The sequence below is a fragment of the Marmota flaviventris genome, chromosome 12 (assembly GCF_047511675.1).
Source record: "Marmota flaviventris isolate mMarFla1 chromosome 12, mMarFla1.hap1, whole genome shotgun sequence".
Classification (NCBI taxonomy): Eukaryota; Metazoa; Chordata; class Mammalia; order Rodentia; family Sciuridae; genus Marmota; species Marmota flaviventris.
The window spans coordinates 30,323,664-30,340,811 of record NC_092509.1 but is presented as its reverse complement, the minus strand read 5'-3'; the positions used below and the strand labels follow the sequence as shown (position 1 = coordinate 30,340,811).

General features: G+C 35.8%; 1 protein-coding gene across 3 annotated transcripts in view; it reads right to left on the bottom strand.

The window, feature by feature from the left end:
• Window positions 1–384: 384 nt before the first annotated feature.
• Arhgap21 (Rho GTPase activating protein 21) overlaps window positions 385–17,148 on the bottom strand; it is a 133,022-nt gene continuing 116,258 nt past the window's right edge. For 2 of the 3 annotated variants that reach the window (XM_071599828.1, XM_071599829.1), the window contains exons 13-25: window positions 16,352–16,636; window positions 13,835–13,899; window positions 13,620–13,759; window positions 12,921–13,063; window positions 11,968–12,123; window positions 11,794–11,872; window positions 11,212–11,285; window positions 11,045–11,134; window positions 7,637–7,762; window positions 7,425–7,466; window positions 7,018–7,123; window positions 5,104–5,135; window positions 385–2,858 (exon numbers count right to left, since the gene is read on the bottom strand). In XM_071599828.1, the coding sequence (XP_071455929.1) occupies window positions 1,167–2,858; window positions 5,104–5,135; window positions 7,018–7,123; window positions 7,425–7,466; window positions 7,637–7,762; window positions 11,045–11,134; window positions 11,212–11,285; window positions 11,794–11,872; window positions 11,968–12,123; window positions 12,921–13,063; window positions 13,620–13,759; window positions 13,835–13,899; window positions 16,352–16,636 (3,030 nt within the window). In that variant the 3' untranslated portion in view covers window positions 385–1,166. The remainder of the gene's footprint in view (window positions 2,859–5,103; window positions 5,136–7,017; window positions 7,124–7,424; window positions 7,467–7,636; window positions 7,763–11,044; window positions 11,135–11,211; window positions 11,286–11,793; window positions 11,873–11,967; window positions 12,124–12,920; window positions 13,064–13,619; window positions 13,760–13,834; window positions 13,900–16,351; window positions 16,637–17,148) is intronic. The other variant, XM_071599830.1, reaches the window with a different exon arrangement.

The window sequence follows — 17,148 nt, the reverse complement described above, 5'->3', positions numbered from 1 at the left end:
ATAGCTCTAATCTGTTTTGCAACTAGTGTGTGGCAAACACTATATTTGGAATGGTGTCCCATTTAAATCTAGTAAGTCCCCTTAAGTGGGGTAGGAATATTGTCATTGTTTACGAGATGTAAACAGTGAGATGTAAATTGGACAAACTGTTTAAGAAGAATTGAGTCAAATAACTCCAGAACTCATGTTCTTTTCAAAGTTCTTTAAGAAAAGTTAAATATGTATATGGAAGTGAGGTTAAGCTAATATAAGTATTTATAAGGGATTGCTGCCAGCCACAGCAATAAAGAGATGGAATGTATAAATGTAGTAGGTAATTTTTTAAAAAGTTAGGGCTAATTAGTTATATAAATGGTAACATTTAAAAACAGAAACCATGCAAAGTTCACCAAAACAATTTTTATTTCCAGTGTTTAATTGGGTATGCACACAGGCATGACACAGGTTTGGATCATTAGGTCCTCATGCAGAATTATATTCTTCTCAATAAAGAAGCCAGTTCCATCCAGGATCCACTATCTACACACCTATGTTACAACATTTATATCAAATCTGGTATCTGAAGAAAAGATACACATATAATATGTTCATTTAAGTTACGTATTTTACAGAAAGATTAAAAATTCAAGTCACACAAAACTCAAAAACTGTATTAAAAGTTTGAATATAAAACTCAGATCCACCTGGAATGACTAAAGAATGGAAGTTCTGTATCCACCTGTGTTAAAACTGGTAAATGTAATGAAATTTATTACCAATAAAACGCATTCATTTATTTAATGTAAGTTATCTAATTTTAACAATATGGCACCCTAAAAATCAAATGTATTTTATGATGAGGCACTTTTGTTAGTGATGAAACCAAAAGAACAAATTTGCTGCATACTAATGTCAGCGATTTTCTTCAGTAATTCGGGGTATATACTATGTAGTGAGTTGCAACAAATACCTTGCTCATTTGTATACAACTATCCAATATATTTTTAAATATATATGTGTTCTTCTGGCTGTAGTAATGCACTGTAAAGTTATTTCACAGTGCAAAATGATGAAACCAGCCCAAATGAAGGCTGCATAATAACAATTCTGGTACAAGAAAATATTTACAGAGTTACTGAAACGTGTAACAGTAGCTTTTTATTTGCTAGAGTGGACATACCCCAAGTTTAAAGACAGGGATGAAACTGTGCTTTACTCCCTGGGGTTTCAGACAGTTTATGAGGATGGGCATTAGTTGCAGAACTAGCATTTTGGCTCATGTTCTGGAAGTTTTCTCCATTTATTTGGTCAGGTAACTGTGGTGGTATGGAAAGATGTGGCCTATTTGTTGAAGCCAAAGTACTAGAAGAACTGCCAGTGTCAGACTGAAAAGACCAAGTTGTCTCGGTCCTGGGTGTTTCTGATGTGCCAGGGTTCTCCAGCTGGGGGTCTCCGGTTTCTCCTCTGCTAAGGTCAGATGTGCTCGTGCGTAGGCGCTCCCTGGCAAGCCAGTCTGAGATTGAGAGGTCCTGGGCTGAGCATTTTGGTTTTAATCGATTCACAGCTGAAAGTTCAGATTCTCTCTCCCCACTCTGCTCATGTGCTTTCCAGAAATTCAAAACGCTGATTTCAGTAGCATCTCTGTGTCCTCCTAGTGTGTGTCTGCGCTTGATGTTTTTCCTTTTAGCAGTTTCGGCATTTGTTTTTTGATTCCCTACTCCAAACATATCATCTGCAGGTGCTCTGGGTCTCAGCTTGAGTCGATCTGCTATTTTCGTTTTCCAAGTGGGTTCTGGCTTTTCTGATTCACTTCTGGTTGGTGTTAGTAGACTCCCAGTTGATTTTCCTTTTTTCATGACATCAAACACTTTGGTTATTGAAGGTGTTTCTTTCTCGCTCTTGGTATCTCCTAGACTTCCACTGTCTGACTTGAATCTTGCAGACTTTTTTCTGGATAGTGTATCACATTCAATAAGTTTATGTGAACTAAAGAGTTGTCTCCGGCTATCTAAACTTGGTGTTAAACTTCCCTCGGTACAACTTACTTCACTTCCTTCTGAGTTTCTACGGCTTGTCTTAGTAACCTCTTGCAGTTTTCCTCGGAAAACCCTCTCGGAAGTCAAAGCTGTGGGGAAGACAGGAAACTCGCTCTCACTGTCTGTCTCCACAGGCCGCCCCTCACTTATCAGTTCGCTTCTCTCATCATCAGCCTCATCTCCCTTGCTTTCTGCCACAGATTGCACTTCAGGGCTTAGTCGACTGGAGTCGAGGCTAGTCAAGTACATAGTTGATGATGTAGTGGAATAATCTGAGGTGATGGTGCCAACATTGGCCAAAAACTCACAATGTTTAGGTTCTGGACTGGTGGATTTCTTGGTAGAAAACCTTGCCAGAGAAGCCTGGGAAGATGTGCTAAGCAAAGTGCCAGAGTCAGACCCTGTCTCTTCAAAATGGGAGGACTTTTGTGAGAGAAGTGATTTAGAGCTCTCTTTCAGGATAGTAAAGCGACTGCTAAGAGTTGGCGACCTGTTATGTTTGGAACTGTGTGGTGGGGAGGGTTCTTCAGATGGCGTGCTCCCTTTTCGTAGAGATGTCTTATCATCTTTTGTTGTGCTGTCTGTCTTAGAACTGTTTTCTTTGGCAATGATGAGCCTTTGTTTTCTGCCTATTGTCTCACTTTCCTTTTTGGACTCTTCTTTAATGTCATTGTGACACTGTTCCACATTTTCCTTCTTAAAAAATACATTGTCCAATTCGTCTTCTGAGCTACTGGGTTGTGCTTTTTCTTTTGGCTTTTTCCTCTTGCGACTAGCGGCTGCAAAGATGGAGGACACAAGCAGTTCTCTGCTATACTGATCCTTTCCAGATCCCCAAGAACCCTGGGAAGCAACCAGAGAAATAAGATTGTGAACAAAAGAACCATGCTGATTGTAATTTGTTTTTTATACCCCCTTTTAAACTTAGCCAAAGACAAATTTTTATTTAACCACCAATCCCATCTCTTGCCTGGTTGTATTTATTTGTCAAGTCATAACTCAACACAAGAGTTTTCCCTGAAAGACAGATGTATTTGAGAGGCAACTAGCTCTCCTGATTCTTAATAATTTTCCTGTAACTGACTTTCCCTGCTTCTTTCATCTGGAACACAGGTTTAATAATTAAATAATGTTCTAACAAAATTGAATATAATATTACTGTAATAGGCCATTAACATTTTATGGTGAAATCAATTTTCCAACTACAGACTACATATGACAGATCCATGACAGTATCGTATAAGCCAACTAGATTTCCACTGGTTCAGCCAGATTGAATCTTCAGGTATTTGCCTTAGGTAGACCAGGTTAGAAATGCCTTCATTTATTTAATGGTAACAACACAATTGGAAAATTTCAAATAACATAAGGTCAAAGGATCTTTGATCTTTATCATGGAATCATTTAAATGTACCATTATTGGTAAAGTCATCTTTTATGTATAATAGGTTCTTTCTACAACTATTTAGTTTGTTCATAATGTCTGTACGCTAAGGGAATGGCTGGGGACAAGGGTCAATACATTCTTGTTTTAGCACACAACAAGATAGGGAGGCAGGAAGTATGCTGAGTAATGGATCAGAAATTATATTTCTCTTGCAATAAAAATTTTAGACAAGTGAAACTGAGAAAATGAGGTCTTTTAACAAGGCTTCTATATTAAAAAGGATCAAATCACAGATTAATAGGATTTTGTTTTCATGTTATAAAGGATTTCCTAAATACCCATTACATTCTAAATGGTTACTCACATTTTCTCACACTCTGATGAAGACTACAGGGAATAATGGTTGTGATTGGGCTCTGAATTAGGAGACCTGATGTTCCATCCTCTAGCTTGTTGTATAGAACACTGAACAAGTGATTGATCCACTTTTAAACATCTCAATTTCATTGTTTATGGGAGAAGCAAATCTTTAAATGTGTTGAGGCAAGGGACTAGACTACTACTTCTTTTTTTTTTTTACAATTGAGAAAGTGGTCGAAGTAGTTACAGCATTTGGACACCCACTACATTTAGGGTATGGCAGACTACCACTTAGATGAAGAGACAGGTGAAGGAACATGTTAAAGGCAGATATTTCAAACAAATCCTTTCTTCTGGCAAAAACTTTTGGAAACTGCCATGTCCCTTTAGACCTTTATTAATCTAGAACAATGAATTATAAGGAATAAAACCTGACTGCATCTAGATAGGGAAATGGAAGAAAATTCTTTGTGTAGAAAAATGTACATTAGATAATAATGTATTCTAATGTCAGTATCCTGAGTATAATTATACTGTCATTAATTTAGGTAAAAGGGTTGGGTGTTATTCTAACTTCTCTGTAGGTTTCAAGTTTTTAAAAATAAACAGTAGGAGCACAAAGATGGTGAAAGTCCTAAGTGATACTGGTGATAAAAACAGACTTCTGTTAGAAATCATACAATTCTAGTTGCTATTGTCTCAGCAGTCTACACAGTGATTCAAAAAACTTTTTTTAAAAATATTTTTCAGTTGCACACAATACCTTTATTCCATTTGTTTATTTTTATGTGGTGCTGAGGATCGAACCCAATCAAGGCCTGCACATGCTAGGAGAGCACTTTACCACGGAGGCCACAACCCCAAAACACTTTCTAAGAATGCTACATAAGAATTTCATATAAACTGCTCAAAAAAAAAAAAATTTTAATTTGGTGTTACTATCAATAGAATAAAAATTATGTAAAAATACTAACAATAAAGCCAAAATGGCAAAAATATATGCATTTTCTATAACAATGTATAGTAATAACAGAAGTTCATAATGCTAATAAAGTTATTTACAGATAAAATGATATCATGTCATCACAGAAGCAGCAGGACTGGCTTGTGGTGGTAATTGTTGATGATGGATAAGGAGTACCTCATACCATTCTCTCCAATTCTGTATGTGTTGGAATAACTCTGGAAAGTTTTCTGACTCACAACTCGGTACTAGTTTAAGACTAATTTTTCTATTCATTAGAATTTATTGTTCTGGCTTATAACATCAGCCTGAAAGCAATCCCCTCCTCCAACCCCCAAATATTCCTAAACTGTATAAAACAAAAAAAGATAATTTACCTTAGATTTTGTTGAGTCACTAGTGGCTGAATCTGAGAAGTTAAATAAAACATGGTCAGTATTAGCCAATCTTTCCTGCTTTCAACAAACAATGCAAAACTTATGAAGACAGGCACAGAACAAATGTGAAAGCAAAACTCAAAACAAGAGAACACAGTGGATAGTCAGAGCTCACAAAGATGCAAGCTGCACCACAGAAAGCCACCGCCATGAAAGGATGCTGTGAATTGTAGGCAGAACCAGCTCAATGATAGGAATGGCAAAGGAGCCCTGTACTAAACAAAAACAGAAATACTAATGTTTATTTTCTAAATATTAAATTTAGCAATAAAGAAGCTTGAAGACCTTTTAAGAATTATATCATGTACCACATCCTGTATCTGAAACTGATACACAATGTAGAACTTTTAAGATCGTTGGCTCTCCTAGCTACCAATTGAAACACTCATATTGGTATATTTGTTTATTTTTGTCAGACTTAAATATTATAAGCATATACTGTATGCATATGGATACAAAAAGAGGCATTAGGATAATCCTGCTATCAGGTCACTTTGGTTTTTATTAGATAATGTTGATTTTTGGGCTTCAGACCCCAGTTTCATGTCAGGGATCTTTTTGACTAGTTTGGTTAAATTGCTACCAGTTTTATAATTATCTATTAACAGACGCTATTATGGAAATGGAAAAATGAAGACCATAATTTTACTGTCTGGCAAAAACTCAGATTATACAATTATAAAGAGGGTAGAACGGGGCTAGCACTATTTAGAATAATACAAATTTTGAAATTTTATCTTTCAACTTCTGGGAAATTGATTTTCAAAATTAATGAGCTGAGCCCCATGCCACACCCCTTTTAACACATGGCTAAATGCTTTATGACTTTAAGAACTGGTAGACCATACCATGCTATTTCTCCTCAGGGTCTGCTTCAGAAATAACAAGAAACAGCAAAAAACTTTTAAGAAAGTAGTATTGATCTGTTTTACAATATTCTTAAGAGAAACTTTACACCACAGATCAACTGTGTTTGCATTTACAAGAATCGGGGGTTTCTGCAGACAAGGCAGCTACAGTGTGGACAACAATCCTCCTTCTTTCTACAGTTCCAGCTGTCCATCAGGGACATCACAGAATCCACTAGTGACATTACCGTGTGATAGACTCCTCCCATTTCGCCTGTTCAACATCAGTATAGATTTGCCTGTGTCAGTAAGTGCTGAAAAAACCCTTTAGGACTAAAACAAGAACTAGAGACAAAGGGAGAACATTGTGTGAAACAACATGCTAGATTAGTGCAACAGTCTGGCAGGAGAAACTTTTCATCAAAAGAGCCTATAAAAACTAATACTTAACCAAGCATTAGGGTGGCAATAGGAAAAGAAGAAAATAAAGGTCAAAGAGATTGACTTTTACTGTGATATCTATAGTGACAGATAATACACTGTACTTGAGAATGGTGTCCATTAGCAGTTTGACACATGTAACTTGCTGCTCTTAAACAGAACTTCTAGGTCAGGAATAAGAACTACATATACAGTCTAGATCATACTTTCTGCCATCACAGCAACCACATATTCAGTAGCATAAATCTGTTTTACCTTGTGATGACTATTACATGGAAACTGTGAATTAAAAAAAAAAAAAAAAGAACAAAACAGTGGTTTGCATGCTCATTTCCCTCATATTTCCATTCTGACAAACATTACAACTCCATGCATTGTCAATGGCATTATAGGCACTGGAAGATAATTAAGATCAATCAGAAAAGGAAGATTATTTATTAGTAGAAAGGAAAAAAAGAAAAAGAATAAAATCATAGTGAATCGTTACTCATGACTGATTTGTTCTTTCATGTTATAAGAATGTAGCTTTTAACCTAGAACACAATATTGCCTAGGCAAGAGTTACCTGATACATCTCCAGGGGAGACTCCTGTCCTTCCAATGTTGGTGAGTAAATGATCTATGTTTGGCACTGGCTGGGAGTCTACTGTGTTTTCCTCCTGCACTGAGGTCTATGGTTAACAAACAAAGATCTCTTCATCATCTCTTCAAAGATATTTTAAAATTCAAACAACATTTTAGTAAAAGATATATTACTGAAGGAGCACTTATGCTTAACATTTTTATATTGGTTATACATCATTAACTGCAAAAAAAGCTTCATATGATCAGAGACTAAGGAGCTAGAGACCTGCTTCCAGGATGCAAAGCGGGCAATAGCATACAAAGCAGGAGGTTGACACTGTTGTAGCATCAGGATCTTGAGTCCCAAATGAAAATAACTGAGTGCAAATGCTGCTGCACAATACTTACAAGAGGCTCTTCAGCACCCTCTTCCGTGAAAAACCAGTCATGCTAAAATTTAAAATAAAAGAGGTGAAAAGAAAAATTAAATAATCCCCTAAATATACTTTATATCTTGGAGGATAGTTTTTTTTAGACAAAGAAAAAAGACCAAATTCTATCCTACCAAGTATCAGCTGCTCATGAAAATGAATGGTCTCAGAGATGAAGAGGGAACTTACATGCTGGATGAGTGTCTCTACAATCTTGTACTGGTCGGGCATGTGTGTGACCATGTGGGTCATGTTGTCTTCTGATGTTCGCACTAGAGTGGGACCAAAAACAATTGCTAGGTTTCTTGGTTCCATCTGAAAGAATAAATGATGGTGGAAAATTAAAAAAAAAAATTTTTAATATAAAAATTCCCTTTGCAGGTCTGGCACTTTAGATCTAAAAAGTTATTTTTGATAGAGAAAAAAATACAAAGCAAATTTTTTTTAATCCTTTGTAGTCCTATCACAATTTAGGACATTGCCTGACACTGCTGTTATCGTCTGGATCTGCAGGCAATAGGGGTTGATACTGCTCATTTCATAATTCAACCTTATTATAATTGAGCGCTACTGTCTTCCAGATCATGCACAGCCACTGAACTGACCTGAATATATACATTATTCTCTACCTTAAACTGAAATCACTCTGAAGAAAGGGAGTGATAGTGGTATTCCTAGCTTCTGGTGTTCTCTTATTTTCTTCTCAGTCTTGTTGGTTTCTGGAGAACTTTAAGGAGTAATGCCACAAAATGAGAAAATCATCATTTTGCTAATACTGTAACGATTATCACTGAGGAAAAGGATGAATAATTATGTCACCAAATATAATGTGTGGATTTTGTCTAGATATTTAAACAAATAACTAAAGAGACATTTTAAAAATGAGTCAAACAGAACATGAATATTAATATTCTAGTAAATTTAGTTGTTTAATAATGTGGTGGTGTTAAAAGGGGGAGAAAAACCTGTTTAAAACAAAATATTATTTTTTACTGTATACCGTGTATATACATCACCTGCTTAAAAAGGTGATATGCAGCTGAAAAAGCATAATGTTTCTTTTTCATTTTTCTTGCTGGATAAATATAACATGAATAACCTTCTTTAAAATAGTGATAACTGGCTGGGAGTGATGGCGCATGCATGTAAGCCCAGCAGCTAGGGAGGCTGAGGCTGGAGGATCACGAGTTCAAAGCCAGCCTCCGCAAAAGTGAGGTGCTAAGCTACTCAGTGAGACCCTGTCTCTAAATAAAATGCAAAATAGGGCTGGGGATGTGGCTTGGTGGGTGAGTGCCCCTGAGTTCAATCACCAGCACCCCAAAATAGTGACAACTAGTATTTGGAGATATTTTGCTTTTAAGAGTACTATTCAACCTTAGAAAAGGGAAGATCTCCCATGTTCTTGGATAGGCAGGATTAATATTGTCAAAATGGTCATACTACCAAAAATGCTACAAAGATTTAATGTGATTCTTATTAAGGTTCTGATGATGTTCTTTATAGAAACGGAAAAAGAGGAGGCCCAGAATAACCAAACCAATCCTCAAGGAAAAAAGTGAAACAGGAGGCATCCTTATACCACACCTTAAATTATACTACAGAGCAATAGTAATAAAACTGGCATGGTATTAGCACAAAAACAGACACAAAGACACATGGTATAGAATAGAAGACTCAGAGACAAACCCACACAAATAGTTATCTCATACAGACAAAGACGCCATCAACATACATTGGAGAAAAGATAGCCTCTTCAAAAAATGGTGCTGGAGAAACTGGAAATACATATGTAATAGAATGAAACTGAACCCCTGTCTCTCACCCTGCACAAAACTCAAGTCAAAGTGGATCAGGGACCTACGCATTAGACCACAGATCCTGTGCTTACAAGAAGAAAAAGTAGGCCCAAATTCCATCATGTTGGCTTAGGAATGGAATTCCTCAACAAGAGCACAAGAAATAACATCAAAAATCAATAAATGGGATTGTATCAAACTACTAAAGCTTCTTCACAGCAAAGGAAACAAGACCATGAAGAGAGAGCCTACAGAATGGGAGAAAATCTTAGCCATCTGCACCTCAGAGCATTAATCTGCAGAATATAGAAAGAACTCAAAAAACTTAACAAAAAAAGCAAATAACCCAATCAATATAAGGGCAAAGGAACTGAACAGGCACTTCAAAGAAGAAATACAAAAGGCCAAATATATGAAAAAAATGCTCAACATCTCTCACAATTAGAGAAATGCAAACTAAAAACTACATTGAGATTCCATCTCACTCTAGTCAGAATGGCAATTTATCAAGATTACAATTAACAATACAATAAGTGTTGGCGAGAATGTGGGGGGGAAAGGTACACTCATACATTGCTGGTGGGACTGCAAATTGGTACAACCACTATGGAAAGCAGTACGAAGATTCCTCAGAAAAGCTGGAATGGAACCACTGTTTGACTCCTCAGTATATATGCAAAGGACTTTAAATAAGCATACTATAGTGACACAACCACATCAATGTCTATAGCAGCTTAATTCACAATAGCTAAGCTATGGAAACAACCTAGGTGCCCATCAACAGACAAATGGATAAAGAAAATGTGCTGCATATTACACAATGGAATACTACTCAGCCATAAAAAAATGAAATTATGGCATTTCCCAGTAATTGGATGGAACTAGAGACTATCATGCTAAGTGAAATAAATCCCAAAGAACCAAAGGCTGAATATTCTCTCTGATATATGGATGCTAACACACAATGAGGAGGTGGGGAGGGGAATAAGGAAGAGAGTGGAATAAACTTGACATAATTTTCCTTTGTTTATATATAAATACATAACCAGGGTAAGTCTACATTATGTACAACCACAAGAACAGGAAGCTATACTCCATGTATCTATAATATATCAAAATACATGATACTGTCACGTATAAGTAAAAAGAACAAATAAAAAATTTAAGGAGTGCTCTTCAGCCAGTTTGTATTTTTAGAGTTTTTGTTGAATTCTAAACCTATTTTTGACAATTGGGCATGAAGCAATGAAGGATTGTCGCTCCCCGCGACAAGGGTACATGGGAGACCAGCCTGTGGTCTCCGTGGCACCAGCTGTCGGAACCGCCCTCCAACAGAGGTAGTGAAGTGCACTAGACCAGCTAGTGTCTCCGGGGCTGAGCGAGAGGGTTAACTGTCTCGAACATGCCCGCCATTCAACCTGGCCCACAATCACACAGAGTTGGGAGATGAGTCAACCGTGAAGGTGCAATAATCTCAACTTTATTGTGTCAGGGACAAGGTTATATGGTGATAGGAGGGACTAAGAAGAGATAGTAGCGAGAACCAATAAGGGGCAGTTACGTCACTATCACTAAGGGGCCTAGGCAGATTTCAGATTGAACCATTAGGCGGGGCTAAAATCAAAAGCCCGCAAACGCCAATCCAGCCAGGTCACATATACGGAAATGCTAACCCATGAGGCCGCCTCAGCCAACACCCAATAATGGCCGTGGTCCCAAGGAAGGTAAAAGGTCCCAACATAGGCTATCTTTTAAACTAAAGCCACTGAAATTACATTTCTTAAACATGCACTTCACATACCTTATTTTTTTCCGAATTTTCTGCTACTGTCTTCAGATGAGCCGAAAGAAACTTAAGGGTTTCATAATGATGTTCAGGCAAATCGTGGATCTGAAACATATTATTTTATGATGTATTCAAGTGTTGCATTTTAGTTGTGCCTCCCAAACTAAAAAAATAATACCTACTAGTCTTTTCAATGTTTTCAGCCGATCTAGAGGATCTTCTTTACGATTGGCTTCAATAAAATCAGCATATTTATCTGACAACAATAAGAACAATAAAACAATTTATCTTTAGGTAACCCTGTAAAGGTTTAAACACAATGAAAAGTAGAAGATTCCCAAATAACTTGGCCTTCGAAATGTAAATGTCTACAAATTACATTTTAGATAAAGTTTGAAGTTTAAAAACCATATAACAAATAGAAGAAAATTCAAGGAAATTTTCTGTTCACACAGCCTGTCCAGTTTTCCCCCCAACAACTACAGTGGCCCATGTAGCATTCAAATTTCTGTAAAAGTTTTCCTATTAATGGTATCTTATTATGTGTGAAAACTTTTTGACTGAAACAATAATGAACAGGAAAATATATTTTTTTCCTGAATGGAAATATTTTTTGAAATTATGTTTTTCACTGTATAACTAAACACAACCTCCTGTTTCCTTCAACAAAATATATATATATTTTTTGGTTCCATCAGTCTATGGTTTTCTAACAGTTGTAATGTGGACTGTTCCTCTGGAAGCTTTCATGGGAGTTAACTTACCATTTGTGAAGAGAGGTTCAGGGAGTTTTCTGAAGAAGGATTTTAGTAAACTGCTTATCACATTCAAATCTCGCCATTTCTAGGTAAGCAAAACAGAAATACAGTATTTTTTGGTCAATATTAGCAAAGGGGGGAAAACAGATCAGTTATTCAAATAGAAATAAACAAACTTACATCATCTTGTATATCAATATCAGCCATTCCCTTGTTGAGTTCTTCTTGCATACTTGAAATGGCTGCATTATTTCCAGGAACTCTGTAAATACCTGTATATTCGAGACCTCTTTCTTCAACTAATTTGCAACATATATCAACTATTAATGGAATATACTGCAAAACAAGAAATAAACATTTTTATTCAACACAACACAAAAATTTATGTTCAGATAGTAGTTCTATATCACAGCTACAAGTACCCTTTCATCCAAAAGGAAATATGTAAATTGCCATTATGTAAAACTAAAATAGAAAATATAGACATTCAGACATTGGGAATACATGGAACCAACAAGACATTTTTGAGAGAGTGGGAAGAGAATGAATAGGCCAACACAGAACATAAAAGGCCCTCAAGGGAAATAATCTAGAAAGGAAAGGAACAATTAAGAAGGATGTGGAAACAGTTTAGGTGAATAAACAGGAATAAGGTCAAGAGAAGACATGGGATAGAGTAGCATCAATCAACTCACAATATGTATCTTAGCATGGAGTTGTAAACAAATATACGTGTACTTAATCAGGTCGTTGTCATACTTGTAAGATGCAAAAGACAGAAAATAAATTCATATTGACCCTTTTAGATACTTTTTTTTTTGGGGGGGGGGGGGGTATGCTAGGGATTGAACACGAGGCCTTGAGCTTGCAAGGCTACCAACTGGGTTATACTCCCAGCCCTCAGACACACTCTTATTAACTAAATAATTCTATTTTAGAGTTATACATTGGAAAAAAGTATCATATATAAAATTACTTGACATATACAGGTCAGAGTAACTCGTGGAAACTAAGGTCTGGATGAAGAGGAAAATGCTCAACAGAGCAAGCAGTCCCTATTATCTGAAAGGCTTTACACTCAGATCCTATAATTACAAATGAATCAGGAAACCCAGCTGGTTGGTGTCTCCTACCCGATTAGTATGAGCTGGCGGACAATCATCCAGTCGGACGCCAAATGTTCCTGTAGCAGTAGGCTTTTTCTCAAATGTCTTTCTCATAATGCTTGGAATGCCTTTTCTCCACGTGCCTTTGTCTTTTGGGGGACTGGTATCATCTTTTGATTGATATTGAAAATAAAATCACATAATCAAGAAAACAGAAATAAGAGTATTTAAATCATGACTCTAACAATCCTTTATATTAATTGGAATCCTCTTATGTAAAACACCCTGCATTTATCTAAAATATTTAAATCTCTTCCTAAATGGCCACTCCCTTTAACCTTCCATATAATGTAACAGATATCAATAATACTTCTTCACCCTTTTACAGTCCATATCATGATTTTCTTTAAAACAGCAAGGAAGTACAATCAACAAAACTACTGGTTCCATTTCACAGTGGTAGCATCTGCATCCTGAGTCATTCAAATCTACCATGTCTTTTATGTGTTCCATTCTCCTTCACCTTGTTTTGATTACAGAATCTGGTGTCTTGGGCCTCACCTTAAAGGTCCCATTAACCTATACTAGGTCTCTAGTGATCTTTAAGCTAGCTGACACTGGGTCTGAGTCAGTAGAAATGGTACAGAAAAATACGAAAATACCTTTAAGATCCCAATTTTAAACACTTTATTTGTTAAATTCACCCAAGAAAGCTAACATCAGTACCTTTGCTGAGAAGTTTCCTTTCAGATTCTTCCTTTGGAGAATGTGGGCTTTGAGTCTTTGGCTCTGATTTAGCACCAAGTAAAGTCTGCCTGATGCTGAGGCTCTGGCGAGGTGTTTTTGGCAACTGTTCTGCTTTGCTGCTAAAAGAAATAAACATTTCTTAATGGTTTCCTATTTTACATCCAAATTAACTGTAGGCAGGAAGGGATTCTCACCTCATCAGATTGTTATATTCTTTTATTCTCCGACTAATTAAATCCCTGTTAGTAACTCCAGTGTCCTACAGAATAAACAGAAGGTAATATTAAAAAGTCAATTCCAAACATAAATAGAAGATCCTTATGAGTGGGGCCATTTTAAAGCCTCTATTTAACATCACAATGTGAAAAATGTTCCAATTACCTCCTGACATTGCCAAAAGTTTTATTTTCTGTATTCATGCAATAATTAGAATAGTTCCAGCAGGTAAGAAGTTGTTCAATACTTATTGATCTGTCATTCTAAATAAATGACAGGGCAGCAGAGTTTAATACTTAAATGATCAGCACTTAATACTCTTGAATAAAAGATGGAAAAATACTGTCAGAATTTACTAATTAATAATTTGTAGTTATTAATAATTTGTAGTAACAGTGAGATTGAGGGTCAGTTAGTATCAGAAGAGGCAGATTATCAAGAACTTGTTTTTTTAACCTCAGGGGGTTAATGTTTACAATATGATAAATCCAAAGCTGAACATATTTTTTTCCTAGTGATTCCAATTATACACTGATGTGTGTCCTCAATTTTTTTAGCTTATTTTGCTTATAATGAAAGACAATTTACAAAGAATTTTGATTGTTTTATTCCAAAGTTTTCAATGGACTTTTCCAATGGATCAGATGAGTAAGATCTAGAATAAGATTGCCTTAATTTAAATCCTCTTACATTAAATTTGTAATCCTGAGGAAATTATTTAATCTCTGTTTGACACAGTTTTCTTATTTATAAAATTATAATGATATTAATAGGACACATTTTATATGATTGCTAAGATTAATTCACGTAAAATGTCTATAAATGGTGTCTGCCAGGGCTGGGACTGTGGCTCAGTGGTAGAGCACTTGCCTCACAGCCTTGCTTGCATGTGTGGGGCACTGGGTTCAACAATGATGATTGATACTGAGTAAATGTTTATTAACTGCCAGGCATTATGTTACATTCTTCACAAGCAGTATCTCCATCAAACCTCAAAATGGTTGTTTCAGATGAAACCATCTGAAGGAATTTTAATGATATACCTGGTATTTATTAAATGGGAACTCCTTTAAACCATTACTTAAAGCTGAATCTACATCTGTGAATTATTCTCCCTGTTTCTTTTACAGAATTTAGGTCTGATGTTGTCTACAGTAAGCGGTGGCAAAACAAACGTTGTGTTGATAAAGATCTGGTATTAATTTTTAACTATCATCAAGGCAGGGGGAAAACTACCAGAGGAAGAAGCAACAGGCACTTTTCCTCATGGTATTAAGTTTTCATAATTTGAATTATATTACAATGAAAAATGATTAAACTGGAGAACATAATTTGTATGGCTTTACAAGGAACATTCTGAATAATGTGAGCAAAAGAAAAGAATCTGGTGTGCTTTGGGGGGTCATGACATGAAAAGTGAAAATAATGTGGGAGGAAAACTTAGTTAATAATATGAAGGAAAAAAAAAAAGTAGTACTCTTGAGCAAAAGTCTGATTTCATCATTGCTGGGGTTTTTTTCCCCACAGAGTTTATAGCTATATACCTTTAAAAACTATCTTTACTACTGAACCCTGCTATAAACTCTCAGAAACTTTATTCCCTGTTAAAAATAAAAGCTGGTTTATAATTTTAGATAATGTACATTTTCTTAGAAACCAACTATTATACTACCCTAGGCTATATTTTTGCCTATACAATTCAATTAACAAAAATCATGCCAGTATCTCTGCCTTTATATAGTATTTTTTTTCCCCACAGTATTGGGGATTGAAAACAGGGGCACTCCAACAGGGAACTATATATCCTCAGCCCTTTTTAAAATTTTAAAACGGGATCTTGCTAAGTTGCTGAGGCTGGCCTTGAATTTGTGATCCTCCTGAGTCACTGTAATTGCAGGTATGTATATTTTCATATATGTGTATATTGCAGGTGTGTAACCTAAGCCCACAATAATTTTGCTTTTGAAAGCAGAGAACAGGCACAGAAGAATTTGGACATAAAGGTTCAATTAACCCTGTCCACAAGTCCCTCATCTGAAATAGACTTTTTTTCTTATTATTCCCTTAATGATACAGTGTAACAATGATTTGCTTAGCATTCACATGGTATTAGGTATTTTAGGTACAGATTTAAAGTACACAGGAGCATGTTTGTAGGACATATGCAAATACTATACCATTTTATATAACAGACTTGAGCATCTGCAGATTATGGTAGCCAGGAAGGGTCCTACAACCAATCCTCCACATATAGCAAGGGATGACTAAGTGATCAGGACTAAGAACGTGGGTCTCCTACCTGTGGTTTATTGCTTCTGAGAAGGTCTGCAAAATATGAATATTCTATGTTTCTAGTTCAGTAATGGTAATTTTTTCAATAAGTGAAAATAATCTAATAAGGTACACTTGAGCTTTCATTTTGATTGTCCATTTTTTAAGTAAAAATTGCACTTTATAATGTTTTGTAAAAAATGTATCAGATTCTTAACACCTACCTCTTCATTTAGGTTGCTACTTTCCTGGATAGTCTTGATCCATGCTAACATATCATCTCTGTCTTCTGCCTGAAATAGACATTCACAATCGGATGTGGTAAGTCGAAACACATTTTTCCTCTTGGTCTCACTGTAAGAGATGTCTATCAGGCAAGCATTAACACTGATGGGTTGCTCTTCCTCAGAAGGAGGCATCTGCTCTCTCTTATCTTTGTACAAGTATAGAGAATGGCCCCGAAGTACAACATACATCTGTTTCCAAGGACGAATACTTCCACCAACACGCTGGAAAACACAAATCATTCCATGAATATATAACATACGGCTACATCTTTGTGACAGGATAAGCATATTAAACAACACCTTTAACATGTGCATATAGACACAAACCCACACCTAGTATAGAAGGTGTCTAATTTACCTTAATATATGTTTTGTATATATAAGCAAATTAGGCAATGTATTCATATCAAAATTGAGGATAGTGAAATGCTAACTTTAGTTGGGAAGATAAAATGAAAAAAAAAATTAAAGTTTTGCAAAATATATTTAAAATGCCAAGGAAATGAAAAATTTAAAAAATCAATCAGAAAAATCTCTAGATAAAGTGGATCTTAAGTCTTAGCTTAAAAATGATAAACATTGCAGAAGAGATTTCCAAAACGACATGTACAAATGATGAATTAAGTTACCAAAGTTGATCAACTTTATATGTATGGTAAAGCAAAAATATCCATATCCAAAGTAAGTCCTCTAAAAAATTTTAAATTCTTACAATATTAAAATGTTCTCATAAA